Genomic DNA, 12,591 nt, shown 5'->3' with positions numbered 1-12,591 from the left:
TGTCGCAGTGCTTATAATAAATTGTGCGCACAGGAAGATACCGCAAAGGTAAGGATTAGTTGTGCTCATGTATGAATGCGCTGCTTTAATTAGTTGCGTCACATATTGCGCATATTGCGTTCACTTAGACGCATCTGCATTTGTTTCTGTGCTAATATTTGTTTGGTTGCAAAGGTGTTTAGCCTACCTGATACCCTTAAAGGAACCTTGGTCAATATAAACATGTTGGGTGGAAGGCGTGGTTAATATGCACTTTACAAGGGTTGTTCATCTTGAATATACTAGCGCAGCTGGGCAGGAATGCGCATTTTGAAGAGCGTTACTATTACGCCACGAAGAGGCAGGCGTAAAAATTGTGGTGCTGTTGCCCGGGTGCAGTTTTGCACATATACAGACGCAAATCTGCGACGGCCGCAGTGCAAGCGCATTGTAGCCACGCCCACAGCCACGCCCCTAACAACCACGGCATCGTTTGCGACATAAATGCCCAATCTTTTGCGCAATGCGCATAAACAAAACCATCGCAAAAGCTCTGTGTTATGCGCAATATCACGCAAATATATTAGCGATCACGCTTGTGATGGCGCAGACAACCTTTTGCGTCCACTTATGCGCTGCGCTGCTTTAATAAATGAGCCCCACTGTTCCTTCAGGGTTTTAGTGTGCTTTAAAGGAGAACTAACCCCCACAGCAATAGCCCCCCTAATCTTCCCCTCTCCACGATTTGCTTTAGTGTTAAAAAAAATCCTTGAAAAAATTCTCACCCTTAAATGTAGAGAAGCAGAGCTCCCATCTTTCAGATCTTCGTGTAGTCTTTGGGTCTCAACGCTGATTTGCACATGCTCAGTTGAAGCCGATTTCTGATTTGGCCGAACTGCGCATGCGCTACAGGCTTCGGGATGGTAAGAGACCCGAAGACTACACAAAGATCTGGAAGATGGCCACCAGGAGCTCCGCTTCTCTGCATTTAAGGGTCCAAATTTTTAAAAGGGTTTTTTTTTTAACACTAAAGCATATTGCAGGGAGGGAGGGGGCAATGCATGCAAGATATGGGGGGATTTTGGAATGGGGTTTAGTTCTCCTTTAAGGCAATATAATTCACTGGAATGGTCCTGACAACCATTCTATTCATTTAAGCACATTAAATCCAATAGGGAGTTGTGAACCTTGTCAGGATCAAAGGACCTTTCATTAGTTCCAAAATGTCCATTATTTCAATAAATGACCTTGCTCCTTGTTTCTCCATTGCTGTTTTAACATAAAACAATTGCTTTTCCTTTAACAGGATGGGTCTTTCCTTGTGAGGCAGAGTTCTGGGCAAGATCCAAAGCAGCCATACACGCTTGTGGTCTTTTACAACAGGAAAGTATATAATATACCGGTTCGATTTATTGAAGAAACAAGGCAATATGCGCTTGGAAGAGAGAAAAGCGGAGAGGAGGTATATAGCTTTTTATAATTGTATTTATAGGCAAATTAATTCTAATCTGTCGTACGTCTCACTGCTGCTCAATGTGTGCGGAGGGGATTGTTACAACAGTTTATTTGTAGTTGGACAATGTTTGGGTTCAGGCAAGAAACATAAAAACTGTTTTGAGTAGCAGGAGCTTCTAAGGGCTTGGATACAGGAAATATTTTGCCATAGAAATTAAATATAGTAGTTAAAGGAGAAACAAACCCTTTACCAAAATAAAACCCTACCCCCCACCCCACGTAGACCCTAGTCACAGCATTGGAGTTCACAGCAGCCATCTTCCGGGTCTTCTGTAAGCAGAGCCGGAGATCGGCGAAGCAGAGCATACGCAGTTTGGGCAATTTACTGGTTTGCAACAACTGCGCATGCGGCGAAATGGATGGAAATTGTCGAAGCACCAGAAGAAGACACAAAGACCCGGAAGATGGCTGCGGTAAACTCAGATGACTCTGCACCAAGGGGTAATTAAAAATTAGGGGCATTTCCCCGGGGGGCAGCTAGGCTGGGGGGAGAGGGGGTCTACGTGGGGTGGGGGTAGGGATTTTTTTTTTGAAAAGGGTTTGTTTCTCCTTTAAGGCTGATTTGGGGAAGACGCAATAGTAGCCTGGAATGGGGTAGGTACTGCAACTGATGTCTTTGCCCTTGGAAAAACGACTTGTTCTATAAACAGGACAAATGGGCAACACTTTACACAATGGTTAGCACTGCGAACCAGTGCTATGGACGTAGGATAAATTCCAACCCCTATCGGCAAGAAGTTTGTATATTCTCCGCATAGGAAGGGGTTTCCTCAAAATACTCAGTTTTACTGACACTGCAAACACATAGGGGCCAATTTACAAATGATCGTAAAAATCTTGAATTATACTACTCTACCCCACGAAAAAATGTGTAATTTAACACAAAAAAAAAACATGAAATACACTAATACAATATGTCGAGGTCATATTAAAGTCAATGGGATTTGTCTTTTTTCCAAATTTAAAATCTTTCTTAAATTCAAATTTTTTGAGCTTTCTGTGGAGGGTTGGTTTGTATTTGCAGGAAGGATTTTGATGTTTTTGTATTAGTATTCAGGTTGGTTCCGCATTTTTATTTTTCGTGCTTTTTATATCAGGTTTTAATAAATGACTTGGCATTCGTGGTTTTAGAGAGTTTTTTTTGTAATTTCTAAAAGCTCTAAAATCCGATAAATTGACCTCACAGAAGGTTAATTGGCTCCTGATAAAACCGACCATAGTGTGTGAGAATGCGATGAGGACCTTAGGCTTTAAAGGGCAACTAAAGTCTAAAATAGAATAGTGTTAGAAATGCTGTATTTTGTATACTAAATATAAACATGAACTTACTGCACCACAAGACTAATCAAACAAATAATTTATGCTTTCAAAGTTGGCCACAGGAGGTCACCATCTTGTAACTTTGTTAAACATCTTTGCAAGACCAAGACTGTGCACATGCTCAGTGTGGTCTGGGCTGCTGCTTAGGGATCGTCATAAATTATCAAAACAGCACAAGTCAAATAATATCTGCCAGAAGCCGATACAGCAAGACTGATTAATAATCAGAATATACAGACTGCACTGGGTCTGTGGATACAAATCTACACAGTTGGTACAGGGAAACAAACAAAGCTGCTCGAATTCATGGAAGTAAGGTGGGAGGGCCGCTCCACCCGTTTGAAAGTATGATTGTTTCCCTGCACAGCACTTAGGGACCTTCTGAAGTTTCCTAACTGAAGGTGTCAGAGCAAGTAAAATTTCACTGCATACAGTCAGGTTTCTTATAAAAACTGTACATATTTTTTAATTAAAGTATATTGGAGATTGGTTTCTTTTTCATTAAAGAAAGTAATATTAGGATTTTATGTTTTTGCCTTTACATCCCCTTTAAAGGAACAGTAACACCAAAAAATTATTGTGTTTTTCATAAAGAATGCCAAAACTATTGTTTTCAACCTAACATTTGTTCTAGAAAACTGGCCTCATCTGACTAAACACAAGATATATACTTCTCATACAATCTTCAGCAACATCTACTCAATTGTGAATTTCTGTGCAACTGCTGGTCCCAAGCTTTAAAGCATGTGTGCAAAGACTTTACAGATAGGTTCCTCTTAAATAGATTTTGCAGTGGGGCCTGATAGGTCACATGATACTACTGTAACTGATCCTCGGTTCATAAGGTACAGGACGGGGTATTTTTGGGAACCAGTTGCATTTATTTAAATCTCACCACTTATTTTAAAAGTAATCCAATAACTCTGTTTTATTTTGTTCCACAGAAATTCAGCAGCGTTGCAGAGATGATTATGAGCCACCAGCGAATGCCCCTTGTGCTAATTGACAGTCAGAACAACACAAAAGATTCTACAAAACTGAGACAAGCGATCAAAGTTTTATAGGTTCCGTGTGGCATTTGGGGGGGCTCTTTGCCAACGAGAGGCACAGACAATACTGCCATCATTCAATGACCGAGAACACTCACAATTGTGTATATATTTCTAATTATTAAGCAGTGTGGTTTCTGTGTTTGTTGCTTGGTAAATTTCTATGTTCCTTTCTGTAAATATTGTTATAATGTATCCAGATGGTGCTCCTGCGCAATAAAAGAACAGTGTACATTATTATTAGTAACAAACCATCATTTAACAAACAGGGCTGTTGTCAGGTGCTGCTACATTAGATGGCTGGCTTCAAGCCCATTTGAACTGCATTCAACATGGGACTCTTAATTCAAAATAAAGTCACATTTATACAGAGCTGCCATCAGAAATCACTCCTCCCTCACCCATCAGTATGAAGGCAACACGAGCGTTAAAACATTAAGTGGCCCCCTGCAAGTTAAAAAAATAAATAAAAAAAAGAACTTTGGTGCCCAGGGTCCTCCAACAAGTTATTTAAAAACAAAAATGGTCAGGGCCCCTACAAGTTATTAAAAAAACCATTTGGCCAGGGCTCCTACAAGTTAAGAAAAAAAAATTGGTCAGGGCCCCTACAAGTTGTTTCCTGTGCTCTGATTCGCCAGTGAAATGTAAGTCCTGGTAAAGCCGCATGGCAATTGGATAAAGTAGAGGACATTCAAACTCCAACCATCCAATCCCCATGCGCTTTACCGGGACTTACATTTCATGGCGAATCAGAGCACACAAAGCAAGAAGCAGTTATCGGAGCTCCACCCAGCCCTCCCTTCTGAAGCCTGCAGCTCACTGATGGCAGGGCTCCGGCTATGCAAGTAAGTGCAGCACGGCCAGGCCCCCTTAACTCCCCAAATCATCCGGGTCCGGGACAACAGTACTCCCTGTCCCCCCCTGATGGCGGCCCTGTATATAAAGTCTCAAAGGAATTCCATGGCCAAATAAAACCTTTTATGCAGATCATGGAACTCCGAGGTAACTTGTAATATCCTCATATTTTCCAAAAAAGGGTAATTTATTTATTATAATACACAAGTTTTAGTGAGCCGTGACAAAAATGACATCACTAAGCTCTGTTTATGACTAATGACATCAGTGAGAGTTGTTTATAATGATATAATTTACAGGCTATTCTTGGTTTTTGTGGATAGATAGAGGGTTGCCTGGCACCTTTCTGTTATTGAGAGTCTGGAAAGGGACGGGTGACATCAGGGACGGAGCTGATGATTGTCTGGCTGCCAATTTAAAGGAAAACTATACCCCCAAAATGAACACTTAAGCAACAGATAGTTCATATCATATTAAGTGACATATTAAAGAATCTTACCAAACTGGAATATATATTTAAGTAAATATTGCCCTTTTACATCTCTTGCCTTGAGCCACCATTTCGTGATGGTCTGTGTGCTGCCTCGGAGATCACCTGACCAGAAATACTACAACACTAACTGTAACAGGAAGAAGTGTGGAAGCAAAAGACACAACTCTGTCTGTTAATTGGCTCATGTGACCTAACATACAGTACAGTGAATCCTACGATCCCAGGGGGCGGCCCTTATTTTTTAGAATGGCAATTTTCTATTTATGATTACCCAATGGCACATACTACTAAAAAAGTATATTATTATGAAAATGGTTTATTTACATGAAGCAGGATTTTACATATCAGCTGTTTTATGCAATATCTTTTTATAGAGACCTACATTGTTTGGGGGTATAGTTTTCCTTTAATCTGTGCAGAGGCCAGTCTGGCAGGCAGTTTATATATATATATATATATATATATATATATATATATATATATATATATATATATATATATATATATATATATATATATATATATATATATATATATAGAGAGAGAGAGATATAGAGATATATATATATATATATATATATATATATATATATATATATATATATATATATATATATATAGAGAGAGAGAGATATAGATATATATATAATAAAAAAAAAATATACACAAAAGCCGTGAATATCTTGTAAATTATATCCTTATAAACGGTGAGTTCTGATGTCATCAATTATAAACAGTGAGTTCTGATGTCATTTCTGTCACATGACTCACTGAAACGTGTGTATTATAATAAATAAAGTACCCCCTGTATATATATATATATCCATCACATTATACTTATTATGACAAACAGGACTATACTTAGTTAATTAAGAAACAATGAATTAAACAGGACACGAGGAACCTGTTTCCAAGCACTTACAACCCAAAGGGTTATTGTAACTAGCTTCCAAATATAGTTCCATTAACAGCCCAGACGAAAATGATAAATTCAACAAAATCTCTTCCGAAATGGCCATGCAACAGTCACCCCACTTACTATTATGGGCTCCCCAGATGAGGCAGCCACACCAATTAGAAACAATTGTATTAAACATTTAAATAGCATTTTTCCTAAAAATATCCTTGTGATAATTTCCCTTCATGTTATATAATCAAAGATCATCCAGAAATTCCTCATTTTCAACAGTCGACTTTTTAGAGTATTAGAACTTTTCTAGGGCTTGTCCATAACTAAGAAAGTCTATGTGGGTGCCTGCAATCTGACAATTTGTTTTCTTCAAAGGGACATTATCTCTCTTTTTAAAGGCCACTCCAGAATAAAAACTTGCCTAATCAAAGAAAACATAATTCTAATCAACTTTGAAATATACATTCATTACAAATGTTTCTATTTTTTTGAAGGTATTTGTATATATAATGCTATTGAAAGCAGTGTCTGTCCCTTTCTGGTCTCTGCCCTGATGTCTACGACTGTTCATACAATGTAAAACAAGGAAACGGACTAACAGACCTGTCTTTGCTGGGGAACCAAGACTGTTGCAATATTGTTTAAAAAGTAACAACTGGGAGTTAAGCAAATGTGATGAATGTATATTGGAAAGTTGCTTATAATTAGGGTTTCTTTTATTAGGCAAATTTTTATTTTAGGGTCGACTTGCCCTTTAACTGCTGGTTACTTACCTCTCCTTTATTTCAATTTTGTCAGTGGTAGAGGGAACAGATTCATTAGTAAACTTTACATCTACCTCTTAAAAGAAGCGATACACAGTATATAGGGCAATGTTACAAAAAGGGGTTTCTACCTCGTCCACTTAGGGGCCGATTCACTAACTTCGAGTGAAGGATTCGAAGGTAAAAAACTTTGAATTTCGAAGGTTTTTTTGGGCTACTTTGACCTTCGACTACGAATAGAAGGATTCGTCGTAAAAATCGTTCGACTATTCGATAGTCGAAGTACTGTCTCTATAAAAAAAACTTCGACCCCCTAGTTCGCCATCTAAAAGCTACCGAAGTCAATGTTAGCCTATGGGGAAAGTCCCCATAGGCTTGCCTAACTTTTTTTGATCGAAGGATATTCCTTCGATCGTTGGATTAAAATCCTTCGAATCGTTCGATTCAAAGGATTTTATCGTTCGATCGAAGGAATTATCCTTCGATCTAACTATCTGCGCTAAATCCTTCGACTTCGATATTCGAAGTCGAAGGATTTTAATTCCTAGTCGAATATCGAGGGTTAATTAACCCTCGATATTCGACCCTAAGTGAATCGGCCCCTTAATGTCAAGGTCTGGCCCACAAATATGATTGAAGAGAAGAGAGTTCTTAAAAACATTTAAAGACAAGTACAGGCCCTGGGGTGCCAATATGCTAAGCAATGAGGAAATCAGAAAGAAGTGGAGACGTTTACAAAGTGACATCTTATTATGAAGTTAATAGGGATGCACCGAATCCGCCATTTTGGATTCGGCCGAACCCCCAAATCCTTCGCGAAAGATTCTGCCGAATACCGAATGGAATTTGCATATGCAAATTAGGGGTGGGAAAGGGAAAAAAATATTCTTTAGCAAAACAGCTACAGGCACAGTATAGACGCAACTTGTAAATGGCTACTCGATTCTTCATAGTGTTGGTCGGTCCTGATATCTTAAAGAATATAAAAGTTTCACGAGGGTGAGCCAACATTCCAGCATAACCCCACAAAGCATGTTCGTGCTATAATATAGCCACATGATATGGGTAAGTAACACTTACTCTACAGTGGTTGTTGGACTTTTTCAGTTGAAGCCACCCCAAGGTCATAATAATGTTCAAGTAAAATGCATTCAGCCATATCCTTTAATCTGGGTTTCTGGTGTGTTTAGGAATTATTTCCAAATCTCATTCTATCTGGTCTTCAGGCCAAGCCCCTCAGCTTTTGCTCCCTGTTCATGGAATCTGTAAACACATTTCCTCCAGCTCTTAGCCCGATTGCAGCTTAAAGAAGAACTAAAGCAAAACTGTTGTACATTATGTTTTGGGCTTCTGTGCCAGCCCAAGGCAACCACAGCCCTTTAGCAGTAAAGATCTGTGTCTCCAGCAATGACCCTGAAGCTCCACATCTTCTTTTCTGCTGTCAGTTTCTGAGCTTAAGGACCAACTCACAATATACTGAATAGATATAATGCAAATACCCCAATATAAGGCTGATTAGTAAATAATTCATATTACCATCACAATTAGCTTCCGAATTTAATAATCTAATAATTTAATAATTAAGTCATCTTGCACTTGGAGGTGTCAAATGTTAGGCACCCCCAAGTGATTGTATTTACTTAACTGAAACCCTGGGCCGGTGCTCCTATCAGCAAATATACTGCACCGGCCCGGGTTATATCAGTGAGCACCACAGAGCGATCCTCTTCCTGCTTCTTCGGTCTTCAAATTTCCCAGTAGAACGAAATAGCCGACTTTTTAGTTAAAGTTCAGCTTTCCGATCTACTGCTCATGCCCAGCCGCCCAAAGAATGAGGACGACTGAAGAGGATCGCTCTGTGGTGCTCGTTGGAATAACCCCGCGTGCCTGGGTACCCTTGTTAACACCCAATGGATCATACCACACTACAGTTAAATTCTGTCCATTCAGATCAGATTATACCAACCGTAATTAATACCAAGTTCCTCATATATAAATATATTTTATATTCACACAGGGAGGCCCGTTTATCAACAGTCTTATTTTAGTGGTTTTTGAAACCACAAATAAACTCACTTTCTTTAAAACCAAGAATGCCATTGAATTCATTAAAAGATCAAAATTTTCAAAGGCAATAATGAAAAAGGTGCTGAACAAAAATATGAATACCGCTAAATATTCGAGTTTTTCGGGCAATTCCTAGAGAAAATAAGAAAATCAGAAAACCTCTAAAAAATTTTTAAAAAAAGGGGATCATCGCAACTGCCACTGACTTCTGTAGGACAGACAACTTTTACCTGGTGAATTTTTGTATTAAGAGTTTTTCATGATTTTTACACTAATGGGCAGATTTATCAAAGGTCAAATTTTGACTTTATGTTAACTTTTTTTACTCTAAAAAAATTTGAATATACTCATAACTCGAATGGGAGGTTATTTAAGAATAAAAATCAGAAAAACAGTTGAATGTCAGGAAGGCAATTAACAAATTCAAATATATCAACAGACCTCTGCCATTGACTTGTAAAAGAACTCGGCAGGTTTCACGTGGCGAACATTCGAATCAGAACGGTTTCCATGGTCGAGGTGTAATAAACCTCACATTCGAATTGGGAGATTATTTTGTGAATTTTGACACCAAAATATATTAGAAAATTTGAATTTACTATTCGACCCTTAATAAATCTGCCCCTTAATAAATCTAGAATTTTTAGTTTTTGAAAAATATAGAAAAACCACTAATTAGAGAACTGTGAAAAAACAGACATTCGAATATTAGTAAATAGGTCCCCTAGTTCTAGTTAATTCAGGTTGAAAAAAAGTTCAACCGATCCAAATTTAAATCCTATAAAAAAAAAATCAGCTTTCTGTAGCCTGTAACAGTGAGTACTAAACTAGAACAAGCCTGCAAGAGAGGAGAACCCCCACTCATTGGTGTGGGAAGCAATGATAAAATCTCATCTTTATTAGAGCAAACATATATACATAAAAAAAGTAAACATTTATTTTCAGTTTCTTGTAAGCCAGTAACAATATAAGCAGTTTTTGCAACTATTTCTTTATTTTGCATTATACAGTTCTACACTACCGCTCTCCAACCTGAAATTGAAATTGCTATCCAGTTGCTAAGCTACCCAAGCAAGTAGAAAGGAGAATCACTGTGAGAATGGAATGATACTGAAGTAGCTGTTGCAGTAAAGGGATTTCAGTAAAACTACTTACTATTTAAAAACAATTTCAACCATATTTTAAAATTAGTAGATAAATAGTAAAAAAAATATAGAAAATATGATGTTGCTAGGCAAGAGCTGGAGAATAAATGTTAGTGATGGTTTGTGGACATGTATACAGGGTCCCTTACAGTCTAAAGGTCTAACCCACCCAGACATGGGGTGAATATACAAACAACTTGAAAACAGGTCACACATCAGAACTGAACGTGGGACCCCAGTGCTGCAAAGCAAGGTGCCATACACTGAATTATCATCTGCTGTAAACATATGCATCTTAATTCAACAACAGAGTGCTTATAAGGGCATATTCATAAAACTATTTTTTTAAAAAAAACCATGGGTGAAACATCAAACTGGCCCATTAACACCTATTTTTAAAGGAAACTATACCCCCAAATTGAATACTTAAGCAACAGATAGTTTACATCATATTAAGTGGCATATTAAAGAATCTTACGAAACTGAAATATATATTTAAGTAAATATTGCCCTTTACTCATTTTCCCTTAGTTACATAGTTAGAATTGTTTGAAAAAAGTCCATTAAGTTCAACGCTCCAAATGAAACCCAGCATCCATACATACACTCACATAAACTATATATACTCATATACTAACCATAGATTTTAGTATTACAATAGCCTTGGATATTATGTCTACCCAATAATTCATCCAAGCCCCTTTTAAAGGCATTAACAGACTCAGCCATCACAACATCACCCAGCAGTGCATTCAACACTACTCTATTCTGAAGGGGAGGCCTCTGGTACGGTGATCCTCTTTATGGGTAAAAAGGTCCCCTGCTATTTGTCTATAATGTCCTCTAATGTACTTGTAAAGTATAATCGATCAATGGATATTTCTTTAGTGCATGGCTTTAATTCAGGCTTTACATACAAACACACTCCTCCACACTTTTTTACATAGTAAGTTAGGTTGAAAACAGACACACATCCATCAAGTTCAACCTTTTAACTCTATTTAAACCGCCTGTTAGTTGATCCAGAGGAAGGCAAAAAAAAACATTTGAAGCCTCTCCAATTTGCCTCAAAATATATTCCTTCCTGACTCCAAAATGGCAATGGGACCAGTCCCTGGATCAACTTGTACTATGAGCTATCTTCCATAACCCGTATTCCCTCACTTGCTAAACACCATCCAACCTTCATAAAGCTATCTAATGTATCAGCCTGTACAATTGATTCAGGGAGAGAATTCCACATCATCACTGTAAAAAAAAACCTTCCAAATATTTAGGCCTTAATTTTTAATCCCTCTGTCCCTCCTAAAAAGGGTGTAACCATTTCAGTTAAAAGCCCAGTCACATGTTTCATCACACCAGGCCTCACTGATTAAATTATATCATACTTTTTAATAGCATAAGATTAACTTTAGCTCTCCCATTTTACCGGACAAACTCTGTGCATTTGCCAGCACACAGCAGAGGTTACTACTTTCCTTTTGTAATTTACATTACTTGATGGAGAATAATATATTTAATATAAGCCTGTTCTCCTTGTAACAGAGAGACCTCCTTAGCTGTAAACTGTATCTGCTCCCCCATGACTCCTTACTAATCCCTCTGGCCCGCCTCAACCTAGTTGCCCCATAATTCTTTGGCTCAACCCCCCTTGCCTATCTTAAACACTCCTCCAACCTCTTCACCATTCTTTCCCCTAGCACAGTGGATCCCCTACCATTGAGATGCAAGCCTTCTTGACTTAATAAGTTGTACCCCAAAGAAAAATCAAGCCAGTGCTCTAGGAACCCAACCCTTCCTTCCTATATCAAGACTTGAGCCACACATTTTAAGAAAAAAACCCATTAAACTACTTGAATGCTACAAATACATGGGGTAAAGACACATGGAGCTACTAGCAGCAGCTACTTGTTGTTGCCAAAGCCATAGACAACACTGAGAATTAGCCGTGACTAGTAGCTGCTACTAGTAGCTCTGTGTGTCTTCACCCCAAGGTAGCAAAGTTTTTAATACAAAGTTTTACATTTTTGTTTGCTAAATCTCCTGAAGTTCAAGTTTGAGTTTTCATCTATCTTCACTTGGTATCACCATCAAGGCAAATGCACTTATGTTGCCAGTCAAAATGATCTATGCATTAGCTTTGATCTGGCTACAGAAGTGGATTTGTCTCAAAGATAATCCCACAACATGACAAAGAAATCAACGTCCCCACAAGATAAATACGAGGTAGCTATATTGTTACCATTCAGCCACTGTGCATTTAAAATTTTATCTGGTTGGCACAGCTCACAATCAATCAAAAACAATGCCTTCAGGCCTCCTTTTTTATGAATGGAGGGCACCCATCAGCTTAGTTTCAGTGTTATATGATCCAAATGATTGCCAAAAGGGTTTGCAGTTTCAAGTGGCTGGGTTCCAAAAGCAGCAAAAGTGACATACCTACCTACTAGTGATCAAACCAAATGTTGAGATATTGGAAAAATGATAACGTGGA

At 38.2% G+C, this 12,591-nt stretch overlaps 1 protein-coding gene across 7 annotated transcripts in view; it reads left to right on the top strand.

Moving 5' to 3' along the window:
• blnk.S (B cell linker S homeolog) overlaps positions 1-4,100 on the top strand; it is a 69,072-nt gene extending 64,972 nt beyond the window's left edge. For all 7 annotated transcript variants that reach the window (XM_041570921.1, XM_041570924.1, XM_041570922.1 and 4 more), the window contains 2 exons: positions 1,286-1,441; positions 3,759-4,100. In XM_041570921.1, coding sequence (XP_041426855.1) covers positions 1,286-1,441; positions 3,759-3,878 — 276 coding nt within the window. In that variant the 3' untranslated portion in view covers positions 3,879-4,100. The remainder of the gene's footprint in view (positions 1-1,285; positions 1,442-3,758) is intronic.
• Positions 4,101-12,591: the final 8,491 nt, after the last annotated feature.

This window comes from Xenopus laevis, chromosome 7S, assembly GCF_017654675.1.
Source record: "Xenopus laevis strain J_2021 chromosome 7S, Xenopus_laevis_v10.1, whole genome shotgun sequence".
Classification (NCBI taxonomy): Eukaryota; Metazoa; Chordata; class Amphibia; order Anura; family Pipidae; genus Xenopus; species Xenopus laevis.
Note: the sequence above shows the minus strand (reverse complement) of the source record. Positions and strands in the feature narration are given on the sequence as shown.